Genomic DNA, 20,000 nt, shown 5'->3' with positions numbered 1-20,000 from the left:
CATATTAAAATTTACATCGTAAACCATATTAAAATATTAAAAATTTCATACAGCAATTGTAAAACTCATGTAAACGACAGTCATTCTCGCCATAGGTTGCAGCCTCGACAGTTACTGACATTTGCAGCTAGGGCAGTAAGGTCCTCATTACGTATGACTCTTTTAAATTGCTTCAGAAAGGGTTGATATCTTATTCTAGGATCGAGATCATTCCACAGTTTAGGCCCTAGGTAACGAAGTGCATGTTTTCCATATGTCACCGAAGAGAATCGAGGTTGAACAAATTCTCGTTTCCTTAAGTAATACGAGCCACTGTCTAATTGGAAAAGATTACAAAGTCTCTGTGGCAGTAATTCATGCTTAATCTTATACATGAAGATGGCAATGTCCTGTAATAGTCTGTTGTTTCCTCTGTAATAATTAAAAGGTGTGAAACATTTTTTCTCTATCTTTTTTCAAGAAATACAAGAAATTTCCACGTTAACTTTATGTAAATTTGTTACAATAATAGTAACGCTCTACAACGAATGCTGTAACCAGATTAGGTGGCTAGGCTGCTCATTAGTTATTGTTATTATCGTCATTATTATTGTTATTGTTAATTTTCACCATGAACGTTCTCACTGACCAATTTTTAATAATTTCGTAGCACTTCGTTGCACTAGCTTATGATTCCGTGCCAGTCATCAAACAGGCTCTAAACAAAGAACCATGTTCATCGATTAATGGATCTGCTATCAAGTCAAGAGAAAGAGATGCAGTGTTGACCTGCATGAGAAAGGTAGGGAATTACTAGTATTGTAGATTTGTCAAATAGGGCCGATAACGTGCATAGAATTGTATTTATTTATTTATTTGTTTTCTTTCTTTCTTTCTTTATTTATTTATTTATTTACCACGACATACAATCATAGAAAGTTACAGTGAATAATATACTAGGATCTTACATAAGTTTAGAGTAAATAATAATAGTAAAAGAAGAAGTAAGAAGTGGCGAGGAGACCTCAAGAAACCCCCGGGTTTATACTGAGAGGTCTCCTCGGAGATATGTTAGGACTGTAAGACTAGTAAAGACATTGTATTTAGATTTTTTTTAACATACGGTGGTAAAACTATAAAGACATAACAGAGTCGGACGGTTCATGCAATTAACTGAGGAAACCAAGAAGCTTTCTTTTGAAGGTGGATGGACTATGGGAAGACGTAATTGATAATGGAAAAGCATTCCATATTTTTGGCCCTCTATAGAGTATGGTAAATTGCTTGATATTAGTTCGGCAGGTGTGAGGTCGAAAATGAGCTGAGGTTCTAGTATCATAATTATGTACAAGTCAAACAGAAACGTACAAGCCATGAATTTCTGTGGAGGTACTGATTCAATCCTTTATTTTCAAAGACATATCATAACAACCTTTCCCAATGGAGAAGTGATTGAGAGACTGTTACTTTGAGTTGAATGAATGAATGAATGAATGAATGAATGAATGAATGAATGAATGAATGAATGAATGAATGAATGAATGAATGAATGAATGAATGAATGAATAAATGAATGAAAGCAACTCAAAGTAACATGGATGGATGGATGAATGGATGGTTTTTTACCCACGTAATGTCTATGAGCTAACAAAGGCTCGTTAAAAATACATACGTATTCGGTTCAAGAAAGGGGCCAGCTTAGTTTCAAGAAGGAGATAACACCTTACCATTCAGTTCTTTGAACTTTTCAATCCCTTGGTAAATTCAAATCAAAGAAATCTAAATAGTTCAAACTGTTTTAATTTACAGCTATTACCGGTACCAAGCAGTATTTTAGAATAAGAAAATCACTTTCCGAGTCTTTTCTGTTTTTAAAGCATCTCGGGGTAGGTTCTCTCTGTGCATTTTACAATATAAAGTGGTCTGATCACTCTCTACAGGTCAACATGGATGGTTTAACCGGACCTATCAAGTTTGACGAAAATGGAAAACGAAAGGGGATTGAGCTGGAAATTTTGAATCTTCGAAACAATTCCTTTAAGAAGGTAAGAAGCAAAAAAGTTGAAGTTGTTTATTAAAGTTGTTTATTTTGGTCTCAATCTATGTGCTCCGTTACACGAAAAACTTATTAGAAAGTCAAGATGTCTTTCTTGCTGTCAACTTAATCTTAGAATGCATTATAATTATTAATTATTTTCTCATTTGTTTTGGAAGCGATAGGAAAAGCATGAAACTTTCATAACTTCCTGTCAACCGCATTAGTTCTTTTGTTTTGAGAGCGCAAACTGATACTGTTTTGTTCAGGGAAAACACAGTGGTAATTAGATGGCTCTTATTCTTGATATTGCAAAGTCAACACGACAATCGCTTGTGAATGCCTTATGCTACTTTATATATATGAGAACTAGTAAAAATGAAAAGTGGATTAGGGAGTGCATTCGATGACCTGGATCCAAGGTTCTCTCTCCTTTGCCAAGTTGGTTTGACAAAAAATCAAATAGCACTGGGGTATAAATCCTCAACTGTGCCGGTCTCTACTGTTTCCACTGTTACCAAAAAAAAATCACCAGGCCGTTAGCCGCAGCAGTTTTTTTACACTTTGCTACATGAGAGAGTTAGCTTAATGAAATTTTGGGCTGTGCAGTACTAATTATACAATTGAGAAGTCAGAGAATTATCTCGGCATGGAGTGTAAATTTCTGTTCTGGAAGGAAACCACTTAAATTTCGCATTGCCCTAGTGAAGACATTTAGTCCATTAGTGATCAAAATCGTGGGGTCATGGGTTTGAATCCTACCAAGGTCAAAGAGTTTTTCTTTACCTTGCATCGACCACATTTCCTGACTGACGTAATACTGAGAAGAAAATTAAGCGTTTCCTTCCACCACAAAAATTTACATTGCAGATTTTATTCTCTGATTTCTCAATTAAGGTAGTTGGCTTGCTTCAACCCGTTAACCTTTTGTCCTTACAAGCAAAAACCCAATTGAAAAAGTCAGTAGACTGCTGAACAATACACTGCTGCAGCCTCATCACTCCAGTTAATGGATAGCACCTCATCTGAGAAGTCCCATTCATTTTTACACAGCAAAATACCTACCATGTATCATTAAATAAGCATTCTGTAAAATATTCCTTACATTACATTTCATCATCCTGTTTTTCTGAGAAAAAAAATAGAAGGTACAAGCGTGCTTAAAGAGAGTTGAGTGTGTATATCATAGTCCTCTTCTAAATATTTCACAAAATGATGTACAGTTTATACTTTGCTTGAAATATTGCAACTTAAAAGCATTTTATCACTATATCCTTCAAACAATCAGTGGTTTAAACTATTCTTACATAAAAAAAGAATATTTTACATGAACCCTGTACAAAACGGAAAAGGAAATATTAATTAGTGTTTTTCCTTATATTACTGAAAGAGCTATACCAGACTATGTGGTAAGGTGTAGAAAACTGTAGCACTGGTCACTGACGTCGCAAAACCCATAAAAAATAAACAGTTATTGTTGGATTATCAAAAGTAAGTAAAAGGAAACAATTCACTTGGTGTATAACATTTGTAAAATAATGTTGTATAAATCACTACAGTGGAATATCAATTTTTTTTAACCTCCTAGGGAAACTGAATTTTGTTCAGAAAATAGGAGGTAAAATCTGACTGAAGCAAATCCAAAAGAATTAACAACTACTGGTTCAAAGAATCGGGAGTGTCGAAAATTTGAGGGTTCAAATAACTGAGATTGCACTGTAAAAATAAATAACTGTACAATGTTCATAATTCATTACTCACTACTAAGTTTTGAATTTTTATGTTAATTAAAAGAGATGGCTGATAAGAAGTTTGACCTTTAATCTGTTATCATTGTTATCGACAGAAGCCAGGGTCTGGTTGCATTGAACACGGCCTGAATATCAGCCACATCCACGAGTTAACAATAGTGTCAATTTGATTTCAAGTCAACAACGAACTCAGAACAAACCAACCCAACTGATCTCATATCCGGCCTAAATAGGAAGCGACGGAGCTAGCGTGACCTCTTTTCCCACCCACCCATCCCCAAAATCCCTTCTATGAGCCATTGATGCTACGCTCCCTTTTCAATTGTCCGTCCACATTGCTACCACTGAATCACAGAACCTCAATTTTGACACCTTCTGATTGTCTCCCTTCTATTTTGGTTGTGCAATATTACTAAAACACATTTCATTTTTTTGTTTTTGTTTATTAGATAGGATCGTGGAATGCAACTAAACATGCCGTGTTAGATAAAAACATCCGGCCCAACATGAATAACCAAACCACCGGAGGAAATGTGGAAGGAAAGAACCTTAGAGTTGTTGTTGCTATGGTAACTGAAAGATAAATGAGTTGATAAGTCAGTTTCTGATCAAATGTAGAGCGACTGTTGGCCCAATCTTTTCAGAGAGAATATTCCCATGTGCGGAGATTTTCTGGTTTACCTGTTTATTTTCTTTTTCTTTTGGAATTAGCCGGAAAAAAGATTGCATTGTAGATTGATCTAGCGCATACAAAAGGATGCACGAAATTTTCGAGCATTTATCACGTAAATGAATCTATTCGAATGTTGTTATTATCACTGCGCCATCCATTATAAGCTTTTCTTTTTACCTTATACCATTAAAGGATGATCCGCTCGTGATGATGAAGAAGCAACATGATGGGACAGTTACATATGAAGGATATTTCATCGATTTTGCTGAAAAACTTCATTTTACGTATGACATCAACCCCTCCCCTGACGGGCTGTACGGCGCTGAAACGGAAAATGGAACGTGGAATGGGATGATTGCAGAGCTAATAAATAAGGTTTGTGAATTGTTATATCAAACACGAGGAAGAGTGTTTCATCCGATTTCCAAACACCGAGAAGTGTGTATTTCTTAACCATCTTCGAGACGTTTTAAAATAAGATGAAACACTCTTCTCGTGTTTTCCAAACTTCTTGAAAGTGATTTTCTTTGTTTTCTCTCTATGACTTATTAATGATTTGACGACTGATTTTAAGATTAAAACAATTTCAATAGGAGCTAGATACAAAACGTGTTCATTTCAACCTAGAAATAATGTAAACGAATAGGTCAGGCTACCCTAACAGCAGATCTCCTAATTACTGATCACATGCCCAGCTACTAAGCTTTTCTTTTGATGATCGGTGACTCAAAGTTTTATGTTAATTAGCACTTGTTGGCAATGCCAGTGAGCTGAGTTGGCTTTGTTGCCTTAAAGCTAAATTTTAATTAACTGGCTACAAAGTTGTGCCAGTTATTTTTAATTGGATGACACGAAATACTGTAGTTATGAAGTGTTTTGTCTAAGCAAAGCGAATACAAACTTTCTCTAAGCGAAATTTAGGTCATTTGTCGTCGATCTCAACAGGATTTTCTGCTTGTGATGTGAATAAGTTATATTAAAATTTAAAATAATTTCTTATTTTCTTTTTAGGCGGGCCAATGCCTGCTAACATCTTGTTGAAATTTTGCCAACATAACTGAGTGAAATTCAATGAAATTACTTTTGTACAGTACAACAGTAGAGTCACATATTCTTATTTGGATAACAAGCGATTCCTTGTTTCTATAGCACGCAGATATTGCTGTAGCATTGACCATAACGGAAAGACGAGAGAAAGTAGTGGACTTCAGTTTACCAATTATGTATTACACTGATGAAATGCTACTCAAGAAAGCCCCGTCCGACAGCGGAAGAATTGATTATCTGCAGTTCTTGAATCCTTTTCACAATAACGTCTGGTTTGCTACACTTGCCAGTATGGTGGTCATCTCTGTTACAGTATTTGCCATAAACTACTTCAGCCCTTATGGGTACAAAGACGCTAATGAACGTGGAACATCGGAGGAGTTCAGCTTTTTTGACAGCGTGTGGTTTACACTGGCTTGTATGTTGCAGCAAGGAGCTGACAACCAGCCCAAGAGTCTATCAGGTATAGTAGCGGCATGTAAAGGTATTCAATCTTATGATGGGATGATTCATCAATTTTGAGATTTTCCAAAAGTACCAAAGCCCCAGCCTGGGCAGCGTTTTTGCTTTTGTTGTTGTTGTTGTTGTTGTTGTTGTAGCTGTTATTTGTGTTATTATCATTATTACGACCATTGCAGTTGTTGTTGTTTATGATAATTTTTTTATCCGAGAAGGGTGTGGGAGAGTCAATTAAGGGTCAGAACTGTTTTAATTCAGATTGATGCTGGAAGAATAGGCTGAACGATATTTTGTTTTTTGCGCGTGCAAGTTGCCTTTCGCAATAAAAATGATTGTGTGTTACCACCGGTTGTGTCGACTAAGGTGGTTAATGGTTGTTGCCGCTTTCTTGGATGTAAATGTAGGTCGAACCTCTTTATCAACAGAGTCAGTAAGCTTCTATGAGCTTGTCTCAAAGATGTCAGTGCGCTCCAGGTCAATTTGCAATTTTGCAGCTTTGGTCTTCCGTGGAGAGGGGTAAACTGGAGAACCTAGCACGAGAACCAACAACAGATTTGGAGGTTACTCCGGAAAACAAACCCGGGACGCATTAGTGAGAGGCTAGTACACTCACCACTGTTGTACCTCTGCCGCCCAGGGGGAAAATAGGTTTCTGCCTCCCATGTGTCGATGGTAACTTGGATAGCATACCGAAATTAAAATATTGTTTTATTTACTTTAGCTCGTATTCTAACCGGATGTTATTGGTTCTGCATACTTAACTGGGTTTCAACATACACCGCAAACCTGGCAGCCTTCTTCACGGTCAAAAACGCCGCCTCTCCAATCAATAACCTTGAAGACATCCTAAAATCAACCTACAAGGTTGCAATATTAGAATCAGGGAGCACCTACGAGTTCTTCAAGATGAGCCAGTATGAAACACACCAGAGGATTTGGAACAGAATTAAGCTGAACAAACTTTGGTCAAAACCGCAAAAGAAGGAATTCAGTGGTTACGAGAAACAGAAGAGTCTGTGTTTATTTATGATGGTCCAATTATCAGATATGTTGCTAACCAACAGCCCTGCGACCTTATGACAGGTAAAACGTTTTGTTTTTTATTACTTTTCGGTCAAATTTGGTGGTATTTTGAGAAAATCCAGAAATCCAAAATGTCATATGCTATATGGCCGTCATTTGGAAATCGTGACATTATTCCCATGTCCAATGACGTCATCACTTCCTCTCGTTGATCTCAAATGTCTTTGGTCGAACTTGAAAGTTCACACTTACAAAGCAAATTGGATGGACCTCAGTCACTTGGCTTAGTGTGTAGATGATGATCCACATCGAACTTAGTAACATAAATGAACATATGCAGATGCTATATATTGGATTATGTCAAGGGTAATCTGCTGCATGATTTTTCGAAACAATTGGTCTAACACTAGTGAGTTATTATTCTTGATCATGGACAAAATGCTTCAAGACTCTGGCTGGGAGAAAGGTTTCAAGTTAACTCTTGAATAGAAAACAACAGATAATTAGCTTAATTTATAAACACAACTGCAAAAGTTAATGTACCAGACTTGCCTAACTCGTTCACACTGCACGGCAATTTCAACCTTGGCATATATATAGTTCTATAACAAGACACCAGACAAGAATTTATTAAGAGACATTGCAACACGTTGCTCATTTCGTTGGGGAATGGACTTTTTCCGGCCGATTGGCAAATAGATTTAACGCTGGCCATGGAAATGAAGAGTAATCCTCAGAGAATATTTGTGACTGTGGAAAGGTGCTTACATCCTGTAGTGCACAAAGGGCTTCTTCATTTTAGCCAAGTAACCAGAGTGGCTCGATTTGTGAGATGAATTCTGTTTTCTGCCTGTTTTCAGCCTAGTTAACCAAGATGAAAACGGCTCAACCAATCAAACTCTTTACAAAGGAAATAGTCGCGAGGCTAGATTTCGAAAACCGGGCCAGCTTGGTAATCTAGGCTGATATAAAGAGGCCTTTAACCTAATTGATTAAAGAATCCAATTGTTTTCAGTCCCAGGATTGAGCGCGGCCAAAGGGATCGGATTGGCTTTCCAAGCAAACGATCCCACCGTGAGGGAGTTTTCATTGGCAATCTTGAACCTGCACGAGAACAGTTTTCTTGACGGGAGGAAACGAGCTTGGTGGGAGAGCACCAATATGTGTCCTAAAGAACAGGAAACAAGTGAGTCAATCCCCTTTTATATACAGTCGTAAATTCTTATGTAGGTGAGAACACTGGCAGACAGAAAAATTTGCTCACGTTACGTTTCTGTGGATATCTTGGGGAACAGATAAACATGGCACATTATTGCAGTTTAATGGTACATTTTGCCTTAAACGTTGTTATATTTTGCGTTTATATTTACATGGTTTTGGGTCCTTTGTTACAGTCTTGTTGTCTTTTGAAAACTCTCGCGATTTTATGATTCACAGAGTAACACTCGCCCAGCTAGCTATATATTGGCATTTAAGATTCGTCATGGCTGAAAACTTGCAACAATGAATGAAGGGTACAATCCTTCTTTCTTTGCAAAACTTCTTTTCATTATTCGGCGTGTTTGAGTTTTGGATAATGGTTTTGCAGACAAGAGCATTTGCTTCTTTCCTCCTAGCATTGTCACAGAAGAGAATCGATCTGAAGAGCATGCTGGGTGTTTACGTAGTCATGGGTACTGGTTTGCTTGTAGCGTTCTTCACGCTGATTGGAGAAATCTTCTGGAATCGACGAGAGAAGTTGAAAACACTCAACAAAACTAAAAGGTTGGTTTTAGATCCGGAATCTTCATCGTGTTATCTTTTGCTTGTTTTCTTATTTGTTTGCTTTTTTGTTGGACAAGTCAGTGTGGTATCTCTCCTATCCGTGTTTTGTAACCTGTTCCTATTTGTTTAAAGAGCGGATAACTTTAACTAGTGGATAAGGCGCTATATATTTCATAAATTGTACGGTAACTTTTCTTCCTTAGCAGCTGGGTGAGTAATTTTCCACTGGAGAAAATTATCCCCTCTGTGAACAACTGGGTCCATGGATATAACTTCTTCTAGAAGACATAACATTGTTTTTCATGTTTTCTTAACTTTTACTACAAGTAGCTCTGCACGTGTAATATACAGTTGTTTCGACAAAGGTTGCCCAAAAAAGCGTAAAAGCGTACGCGCCAAAGCCGAAAGGTAGTCGCGAAATACCCAATAAATTTCAATAAAAGCTCAGAATCCGTAATGCCTCGACCGTACAGCGAAGACTTGAGATGGTGGGCAATGTATATTATTGTTGTATTGTTATTTGTAGGCCAAACAGCAATTCTGAACAAGCCCAACCGGAGATTGCCTGAATGACTGGTTTAAACTACCACTGAGATGAAGTCTTAGTTTATATTGAGATTACAGCTTTTGTCCAAGAAGACTATTTCATATTTACCCAACAGACCAAGCAAACACTGATGAACTCGCTCGCGAATGGAGTAAGAGGAATTGATTCTACAGCCACGTCTCGTGTGCAACATTATTGATTCGGCCTTGTTTGAAGTAGTCTTATTGAGGAGGTTGTGGTAACAATTCTAACAAAAATAATATTTATATAGGATATCACTACAGTTAAGGAAAATTGGCATTAATATAGGTCCTGCCTAAGCAAGAAAAGCAAGGAATATTACTGAATGTAAAAACCTATATACAACATATTTTAACAAAGTAGCAACCAAAACTTTAGTGTCTTAATATTGTTAAAAAATTACGGCTTGTTCTAGAAAACAAAAACGCTCGTTTTGTTGATTCCAACCTAAGTGTATCTACATACAAAAATGAGCGATTTCTTGTCCCAGAATTAACCTACTTAGTATTGTTAACATAATAGCTCCTTTATAAAAGGAAGCTAAGCTCACATTGTTGTTGTTAATAAAATGTATTTAAAGTAATTGGTTTCTTGTCCCGTAACCGTGAATATCCTTGTGGCGTTTACCGGAAACGTTCTCTAGGTAAACAGTGACCCTACCGATGAGAGATTCCCGTCTCAGGTAATTGAAAATGAGATCAGTGGAATGGTGACTTTCTTTCCTTTTTATATTCCTTGGTGGTCATCACTGGCAGCCAAAGTTTTTCAATATGTTCCTTTTGAATTTTGTACTTATTAAAGACTTAAATTGAACAAGAATAAACACTTTTATGTTGAACTTTTACCCGCATTTTTCTGTATTGAAATTCTTGTTTGTGTTTGTTTCTTCATCTGTTTGTTTGGTTTTCTTCTTTTCAAGTCAGCAAGTAGGAAAAACATTAAAAAAAAATAAGCTAGTAAGCAACACTTTCAGCAGATAGCTTAACCCAATTTCTGTAGCATAAAGCAACTAAGAGTACTCTACCCGCCCTCCGCCCATCGACGGGATGCTATTCCATGACAGGGTTACCCCACATTATGTCCCCGTTACTCATTTATACACCGGCGTAAAGAGACACAATGTGGAGCAAAGTTTCTTGTCAACTAAGAGACCAAGCTAGCCTCAAGCTACCGACCCTCAGATCGACCAATCGAAATTCCAACAAGGCTACCACTACGCTACGCCTTCACAAGGAGAAGCGAGGGTAGAGAGCAGACTTGATAAGCCAAAATGATCACAAGCGGGAAACCGGAAGTGACCGCGGCTGGAAATCAGACCTGTCATTCTATGAATAGCACATAACTCCAATATTTTCATATAAATTAGGTAAAATGCAGACTACTATTAAAAATTAAACACTAACAATACATCCAGAAGCATTTTTTCATCACCCTTTATTGTTTGTTTGTGGTTTTTTTTGTTAAAAGCGACTATTCAATAACAAGTTCCATGTTTCTCCCAACCCCTTGCAGAAATTTGAAACCTAAGTGTTTCATTAACTTAAGTCACACTTGTCTCAGAAAAGATGTTTGGTGGATTTTTTGCCAAGAGAATGAACTTTAATTTGTATCCCACGACAATCATAAGTTTGGCAGGTGGCGCCTTTGCTTCGGTGCATTAATAATTTGCAGACTCGCAACAAGATTCTTCATTTGCATCCATCCGAGGGGAATCGTTACACAAGTGAGTTCCATACGCATAGCCTCTATTTAACGATTGCTAAGCTAAAATAGAACTCAAATATCTGAATTAATTTAACTTTTAATAACTGCATTCAAATTAACTTTTTTAGCAAAGAGCTGACTTTGAATTTAATAGGTGCACTAAACAGGAGCCTTTCGTGATGTTTTTAAAAAGAAAGTTGGTTAATATTTAAGGACATTCTTGAAGACTAAAAATTTCTTAAAGCTCAGATAAAACATAATTCTAGGTTAATTAGAGGTTATATTGATATATACCACAGTGATATCAAAGATAAGCATGTTTCATTCGGAAAAACTCACAGTTTTGTTGTATCTCATTTTTTCAATCACTAACAAATTTTGAATATTTTTAAAATGAGAAACTGAGACCATCAAGAGCTTAAAACAAAACCAAGAAAAAGACTGCATTGTGGAGATATCAGAATGAGTGCTATCCCTTGTCGAAAAGAATCGCGTTCTATAATTGAACATATTCGTCAGAAAGCTAAGACTCAAGGTTAAAATTGAGGATAGGACAGTTATTCTACTTAGTTCCTTTTTAATTTACACCGAAAAGTTAGGGATAGTAATTCATCTATTTCAGTTGATAATATTTTCCGTAACTGAGTTTAATTAAATTTGTTATAAAAATGCTTCTAAGAATGACCTGTAAAGATTCAATGAAGGAAACTGATGCATTGTCGAAAATTTTCCCAAGGAGGAAGTTATAAGCCATTCTTTGTTTAGTTGTGTAACGTTACTAGGCGTGCGTTTCTCAAAACTCGCGAGAACTTTTCGGGCCCGAAAACATCTCGGGGCGCTTTTCGGGTGTTTTTTCTTGGGTCCCGAAAAGTGTTTCTCAGAACACCCGAAAGTGTCCCGAAATGTCTCCCGATATTTTCGGGAATCTATTCGTGTTACCGGCTACGATAGTGCGATTAGAGCTGAAAAAATTATTTCAGAACACGGCTTTATTATTACAACTTTTATTTTTCTAGCTGAAAACTGTAACTGTACTTGTTAAATAAATTTACGTGTAAATGCTGTTCCTAAAAACAGATTTCAACCCAGATACTACTGAGCTAACTCGTTCACACCGTGAAGGCTGTTTGGTTTCTATTTTAATGTTGACCTTATTGATCACCTTTGTTGTTTTGTCAATGTTTCCATGTATCTGTCAAACCGTCAAGACTTGTCAAAGTTTCCATAATACTATTGGCTACTCGTTTGAATGAACTGAAAACGTTGCTCGCAAATCCCCAAAAAATAAAAACAAGTGGGATGTTTTGGTTTTGAGCAAATTTTATCATCCTCGGACACCGCATTACTATGAACTCAAAACTTCTTAGTGGAGGCTGATCAGAAATAAGCAGTATTGCAAGAAAAGGGCTTATTACATTTGCAGCTTAGCATTGTCCGATGAAAGTTTCCCAGAATCAGCCGAGGTGGGTATCTTTCATCTGTTTTTTTTTTTTTTTTTAGTTGTTGTTTTTTATTTCTTTAACCGGTGAAGTTGCTGTACAACCGGCTGTTTGGCGAATACTTTTTCCACATTACCTGAGGATGAAATGATAAATTAAGGAATACCTAAATCTAGATTTAAGACACCGAGGAGAAATTTCAGTAGCCTGTCAAAAACATCACAAAAGGAAATGAAAATCTTAAGCTAGCGCTTATTTACCATATACACAAACGGAGAGTGGCAATAACTGTTTGAATGAGACCTTCGATTTTTAGTTTGTGATTATATAAAAGCGATCGAGATGTTCTAAGTCAACACAAAACTTAAGCCAGCGTTGTCCACGGTATGAAGAATTATATACTAAGTGAAAGCTTTCTATTCAGTATAATAAAATAAGCTTAAGTTCAGCTTTAATAATTATTAAAGAACGAAATCGATCGCCATGAGTCAGTTACAGTAAACAGGCCAATTTCAGTTTGAAAACATTTGACTACATCTGTGGGTTTTGAAGTTCAGCTCCTTCTCAACCGATTTACGTTAAAAGAGACAGAATTCATTGTTCGTTATACACTTAAAATATGAAATTTAACCATACATATCAAACTCAGCTATATGTGAACCGGTGAGGAAACTATGAAGTTGTCTTGATTTGGTCCATAATCTCTCTAAAATCAAGTTTTTTTAAGTACGAATTTCTCTTCTTTTGCCTTGTCGGTTGACATTCTTTAAAAGTTCAACTGAAAACAACAGATTTGCAAGAGTTACTTTCGTAAATTTACTGGAGTCAACAAAATCTTTAAAGTTCTTGCGCCCACTAAAACGGCGCATGCAAGCTTTGTGAGATTTTCAGAAATTTTTCCTGGTTTTTTTTAACATTTTTAGATTGAGTCTAGCCTAGTATCTGTCAATTAACTCGCATTCTCGTCTTGGATAACTTTTTCGTTGATAATCGTAACGCAATACAACCATTTCACTGAAAAGAGCATCCCCGAAAACGCATTTCGGGAGCTCTCTAGCACCCGAAAATTATCGGGGAAAATGACGCGACTTATCTCGGGTCCGAATTGTTGGCATGCTTTGAGAAACACCAGAAATCGTTTTCGGGAGCTTTACGGGGAGCTTTTCGGGCCCGAAAAGTTCTCGGGAGTTTTGAGAAACGCACGCCAGGGCGTACTATGACAGCAATGACAATGACAAAATTAATTGAGCCAAGAAAATTTGAAATTCAGTACAAGGAAGATCGTAATTTTAAGAACGCAGTTCACGTTAAACGCAACAAACTACAGGACCTAGTTTCAAAACAAAAAAAGCAAAACAAAAAAAAGAACCAAAGTTGAAAAAGTGCACGAACAATAACACCTAACGTGATTACACAAAACTTTAATTATTCCAATGTGCGTTGTCAGGATGCCTTGCTTATAATGCAATTGTTGTGGAATACTAGTTTCCACTCTTTATAAAGAGCACGTGCTCTCGCTGTTATGTATTACCTAGCTGTAGTGAATAAACTAGAGTTGTAGTTTGTAGAGCCATCTTGAATGTGTTCATTTGTATTTGGGAATACAAGAGCATAACATGATGTCAGAAACCGAATAATGAATCATCTGCCACCACCGAAGCCGCTATCATTCGTAGGAAATGTTGCAGAGAATTGACTGGGGACGTTGGATCCAGCAATTTAGGCTATCTCAACGCAACGGGCTTCGACAAGAAACCAGCGCAAGTGCAATGTTCGACGTTGCAAACAGTTGCAGGATAGGAGGCGTTGGAAATCTTTAATACATTCGGTCTCAGCGACGAAGACAAGGTGAAGATAGATGTCGTGATCAAGAAATTCAAAGAATATTGTACACCGAAGACGAATGTAACTTACTAGCGGCAAGTGTTCAATACGAGGGCACAAGAAGCGACCGAAGGGATCGATGCCTACGTCACGGAATTGCGCAAGCTTGCAAGAAACTGTCAGTTTGGAGAATTGCATGATTCTCTAATTCGTGATCGTATTGTGTGTGTGATATCAGAAGTAACGAAGCCAGGAGACCTCTTCTGGTCAATATGAAATTAGACACTGGTGCTCAATGCAATTTTTTGCCTTATGCCTACGGACACGTGAGAAAATGTCAAAGTCAAAAACCCGACTTGTATCCTATACTGGCCACAAGATGCATGTGATGGGTAAAGCTACACTACAGGTGAAACTTAGAGGGAAGTCCCACCCCGTAGAATCTGAAGCATCCAGCCACTCCAGTATTTTTTTTTTTTTTTTTAACAATTTCTATTGATTATTAAATATTCAAGAATACAATTTTAACAATTACAAAGGGAAGAAAAACACGTAATACTAGTTAATTAAATAAAATAAAACTACAACAGAAACATTAACAAACAACAATACGTATTCTTCGCCACTCCAGTAATTCGTCTTCAGACCTGTCATGGATTAAATCTGGTCAAGAGAGTCAGTTCAGTTGATACCCAAGGGGATGAAAACCTGTTCAGTGATACTACATGTAATCAAGATGTTGATGAAATCCTTAAGAAGAATGAAGATGTGTTTGATGGTATTGGATGTTTGGAGGGTACCAGTATCAGATCAAGATTGATCCTACCGTAAGTCGCGTAGTACACCCACCTCGCAAAATACCTTTAACGCAGAAAGAAAAAGTCAAGGAAGAACTTGACCGCATGGAAAAACTTGGTGTTGTTCGTAAAGCCGAGGAACCAACTGGATGGGTTAGGTTTTTAGTATTTGTGGAGAAACCAAAAGATAAAGTGCGACTGTGTCTAGATCCTAGTGATTTAAATAAAGCTATCCTATGAAAACTGTGCAAGAAGTTGCAGCTGAATTAAGTATGCCAAAGTGTTTAGTGTCTTAGATGCCACATCTGGGTTTAGGTACATTAAGCTCGATGAGAAACGTTCTGAGCGGTTAACATTTGACACAGTTTGGGCGATATCAGTACCTCAAGATGCCATTTGGTATTAACTCAGTCTCTGAGATCTTTCAAAAGAGAATGACTCAAGCCTTTAAAGGGCCGGAGAGGAGTGAAGACAATCGCTGATGGTATTCTTGCTTGGGCAGAAGCGAAGCTGAGCACAACCATCGCTTAGAGCAAGTGTTGGAACGGTCAAGGAAAGTTGACTGAAGCTCAACCGAAGTAAAATGACGATTATGACTACTGAAGTTCCATACATTGGACATTTGTTGACATCAAACGAATTGAAACCAGATCCTAGAAAGGTGCATGCAGTTGAAGGAATGCCATCACCAGCAGATAAGCCTGCACACTTAAGATTCCTTGGAATGGTGAACTACATGAGTAAATTCATACCTAACCTAGCAGACCTAACTCGGCCACAAAGAGAGCTACTGCACAAAGAAGTGGAATAGCATTGGTCAAAAAGACAAGAGAGAACATTCTAAGCCATTAAAGAAAAACTGACAAGTGATGCAACACTCCATTATTATTATGTCGAAAAACCCACTACAGTTTCAGCAAATGCATCATCCTAAGGACTTGGGGCATGTCTACTGCAAGAGTGTCGACCAGTGTGCTATGCATCCAGATCACTTAACTCTGCTGAAAGAAACTGAGCGCAGATAGAGAAAGAACTATTGGCAATAGTGTATGGATGTACCAGATAGCAGACATGGTATCCAAGTGCAATACCTGTAAAATGTACAGAAATTCTCAAGCTAAAGAACCACTTAAGAGCCATGAATTACCTGAAAGGCCATGGCAAAAGATTGCTGTTGGTTTGTTTGAACTTGACAAACAAGAATATGTGGTTATGGTTGACTACTACTCAAAGTTCTTTGGGGTGTCCCACTTGCCCAATAGTAAAAGCAAGACAGTGATTAACCACATTAAACCTCAGTGCGCAAGATATGGAATCCCTGAGATAATAGTCAATGACAATGGGCCCGAGTTCAATAGCCATGAGTTTGCCGAATTCGCAAAGCAGTATGTGTTCAAGCATATTCCGTTATCGCCCAGATACCCGCAGAGTAATAGTCTTTAAGAACGAGGAGTTCAAACAGCTGAGAATGTGTATTGCCTCGCTTTCGTGAATAAACTAGAGTTGTAGTTTGTACAGCCAACTTGAATGTGTTTATTTGTATTCGGAAATACAAAAGCATAACAGCAATGTTTAAAATTGCTGTAGTTTCACATGCAGACACCTGTTTAATTTCTGTCTGTTGATAACTTTTATGTTGCTTGATTATTTTTCTCAACGATCACTAAAAAGTTTTAATTTAATTAAAATTTTAAATCCAAAACTTCGAAATGAAAAGAAAATACCATGCTGAAGCTACCAAAATTATTTACAGATTATGGTAAGCAGCTTAATTTTTCATTTCTTTGTCCAGCAGAATCTGGTGGTCTTAAATTTTTTACACTATGACCTTTGCCCGTGACGTACTTGTAATATGCAAAATTTTATTCATAGTTGCTTGTTAAGCTCTTTAATTGAATAAAGACGAAATGCAAGAAATAACGTTTTAATGTAGAAACCCGCACCGAATGTATGAACCTTTGGATTTTTGCTCACAAATGACTCCAGTTAAACATTGTGTTTCTTTGTCCCTTTGTTTCTGAGACAATGACGCCAATGATGTTTGGAGAAATTGTTTTGCCTAAATCTTTATTTATACTTATGAAATATTAACAACGTTAAGCACCACTTCTTTTAAAAGTCATTAGTAAGTTTATAAACGTACTAAATTATCCGGTCACGAACACGTCCGTAAAACCTCGATTTAACGAGGTGTCAAGAGATTTAGGGAAATTGGTTCGTCATATTAAGGCTTAGTTTTATCGAGGTTCTGTTCCATGCATTTTAAAAGGAATGTCGTTCGTATCAACAGAGGACTTCGTGATATACAAGGATGTAAATAGAGGTTCCCCTGTACCTTGAAACACTGCACATATATCAGTATTTTGATTTTCCTAGCGCAATCAAGTGAAACTGTGAAGTAGCACTCTCAAAAAAGGTAAACACAGGGAAAATTTAAAGATTCATAATGTGAGTCGCAGCCATAAACATCCAGGCAACTACTCAAGCTGCAAGGACAGCTCAAAGGTCATTTTGACGTGAGAACGTGTCTTTATTGGTTCACAAGTTGCCATTTTACTTTAAAAAAATCGTATCAGATAATTTCCTCGATGAACTGAAAATGTACATCCCGTGCTAGCTTCTGACTATTGTCTCTGGTATCCTTAATTTAAAGATAATTAACGCTTATTAATAATCTAAATTGCTTACATCGAAAGTTTTTGTGGTATTTAGTTATTATTTCTATGCATATTGATTTCTCTTCTTTACTTTTCTATTTAGTTATTAAAGATGGAAAGAAGAATCATTTACATCACGTTCATTATATGTGTCTCGTCCATTCAAAAGGTTCAAACGAAAAACAGAAAATATACATTCGGTAAGTGAAATCTGATACTAATCGATTTCAAAGGGAAAAAAATGTTTTTAAGTGAAAGCTACAAGAAGTAAATGAATCAGTCGTGGGTCGGAGGTGTGTGGGAACGTCTTTTAGTTGGGGAAGGGGGTTAGTTACCCATCTAATGAAAAAAATTGCATCATTACTGTCCGGTCTTTATAGGTGTTATTCATGAAAATTCTGCAGTGTATGAGGCAATGCGCTTCGCCGCCAACAAGACGAGTCCTCTGAACAATGTTTCAGTTGTCTTCAAATCCTTCAACACGACAGAGAACACCAGCCTGTTAAATCAAGGTACGATATTTGGGTGTATAATCCATTGACTATTGGGCATGTGGGACATATGACTCAATATGAGGACCCATTTACATGTTCAGCCGCCTCATTTAAGCAAGCATTAGCGGCCAAAATCTTAACTGTGAGCTGAGAAAAGGCAGCTCATTCAAACCGTTGTATCCAATAATTATTGGATTGTATATTGAGTAGTATTACCTATAATAATTAGATTGTATATTCAGTTGTATCCAATAATTGAAACGTGAGAAACGTCAAGAAACCGTTACTTGAACATGAGTATAGTGTAAATTGTACTTGTAAATAACTTGTCAATAACTGTGAAGTTGATGCTTAACTGAGTTCCGACTTGGTTAATTGATGGCTGAGAAATGGCCAAAATTTAAGCTGATAGCTAAGAAATGGCCAGAATTTTAGCTGATAGCTGTTGTTTCATAGCTGTTTCATAAGTGCAAATGAGGGAATTAGGAGCCTATGATTTACAAAAGAAATAATACGTTAGTCCTTTGTTTTATTCCACCATCTACCAACTAATTAATTTGAGTTTTTTTGTTTTAGCTTTAGTGTTGCTTCAACAAAACGTCGTTGCACTTATCGATGGAAGCCACACAAAGTACCCAACCTGTGCACTCTCTAAAGTAACCGGCATTCCCCTCATACGTCTCTATGGAAACGACAGGCCATTCGATCAGTGTGAAAATGCGATTGACATGTCAGCGGGGTACAGGGACTACGCGCATGCTACACTTGATATACTCAACACATTCCAGTGGAACAAGATAGCACTTGTTTTTGATGGTACAAATGCTTTAACTGCTTGTTTAACTATCAGGTCTATTAAAGAGATGTTTATATAAGCTACTCTACCACTAAACCAAAGTCAAATGTAAAATATAAGAAAGGTCAGTTGAAGACAAGTTTTGAGAACTGATACCTGGAAAGAGTTTGTGATTTTACTTTTACTAAACAGTTTCACGTTTTTTAAGTTAAGTAAGTCGCCCATTCAAATGGTAAACACAGACACGCATAGTGTCGATCAGTCTGAACATGATTATTAAAAAAATATAAAGCCTCCTTGAGAATTTTTAAACGACTTCTTAAGTTAAATACATTTATTTTCAAAATCAAAGTTTTTTTAATCTCTTTCAGAGGGACGTCTGTATAAAGCTGGATATTTCTATACTATATCACAAAGTGCAAAGTCCACCATACATTTTGTGCAGCTAAGTGAGAAAGAACAAGCAAATGAAGATCAGGCAGCATCAGTCCGTGAAGCACTGGAAAAAATAACAAACCTTGGGCCAGACGTTATTCTTCTTTACACAAGTAAAGAAAATATGGAACGCCTACTCAATCAGCAGGTAATATTGATTGTCCTTCCTCCTCCTCCTCCTCCTCCTCCTCCTCCTCCTCCTCCTCCTCCTCCTCCTCCTCCTCCTTCCCATTCTATTTGACGATACTAGCTTCTACAAGAAAGCAGCTCAGTTGTAGTTATACATTATTGTTGTAGCCTCATGGAAAGGAACTGGCTGGATCAAGCTTTTACCACGTGGGCCACCTGTGGCTGTTTTGCTAGGGTTTTAATATATTTTTAATTTTATTGGCATTTCTTTTGTAACAGGAACCTTGTAAACACAACAATCCCTCTAAATGGATATTACAAGGACAGGTGAGGGAAAAACCTAGAACATTCAAACATTTGATTCTGTTTTAGGGATATATAGAACAGTTACCACTGGTTATTCAAACAAAGTTCATTTGGGCTTAA

At 37.1% G+C, this 20,000-nt stretch overlaps 1 protein-coding gene and 1 pseudogene across 2 annotated transcripts in view; both read left to right on the top strand.

Annotated features, from left to right (window-relative positions):
• LOC146485332 (glutamate receptor 2-like) overlaps positions 1–10,137 on the top strand; it is an 18,111-nt pseudogene extending 7,974 nt beyond the window's left edge. The window contains exons 8-16 of the transcript XR_014863400.1: positions 650–781; positions 1,920–2,024; positions 4,215–4,334; positions 4,631–4,813; positions 5,588–5,948; positions 6,666–7,027; positions 7,983–8,153; positions 8,584–8,731; positions 9,258–10,137. The product of XR_014863400.1 is annotated as a glutamate receptor 2-like (transcript). The remainder of the gene's footprint in view (positions 1–649; positions 782–1,919; positions 2,025–4,214; positions 4,335–4,630; positions 4,814–5,587; positions 5,949–6,665; positions 7,028–7,982; positions 8,154–8,583; positions 8,732–9,257) is intronic.
• Positions 10,138–12,176: 2,039 nt separating this feature from the next.
• The window catches only part of LOC146485328 (glutamate receptor 4-like), a 51,277-nt gene continuing 43,453 nt past the window's right edge, over positions 12,177–20,000 (top strand). The window contains exons 1-6 of the mRNA XM_085103530.1: positions 12,177–12,466; positions 17,824–17,920; positions 18,101–18,232; positions 18,791–19,030; positions 19,382–19,593; positions 19,854–19,901. Coding sequence (XP_084959656.1) covers positions 17,833–17,920; positions 18,101–18,232; positions 18,791–19,030; positions 19,382–19,593; positions 19,854–19,901 — 720 coding nt within the window. The 5' untranslated portion in view covers positions 12,177–12,466; positions 17,824–17,832. The remainder of the gene's footprint in view (positions 12,467–17,823; positions 17,921–18,100; positions 18,233–18,790; positions 19,031–19,381; positions 19,594–19,853; positions 19,902–20,000) is intronic.

This window comes from Pavona decussata, unplaced genomic scaffold, assembly GCF_977016875.1.
Source record: "Pavona decussata unplaced genomic scaffold, jaPavDecu1.1 SCAFFOLD_26, whole genome shotgun sequence".
Taxonomy (NCBI): domain Eukaryota; kingdom Metazoa; phylum Cnidaria; class Anthozoa; order Scleractinia; family Agariciidae; genus Pavona; species Pavona decussata.
This window is presented reverse-complemented; position numbering and strand designations above follow the sequence as displayed.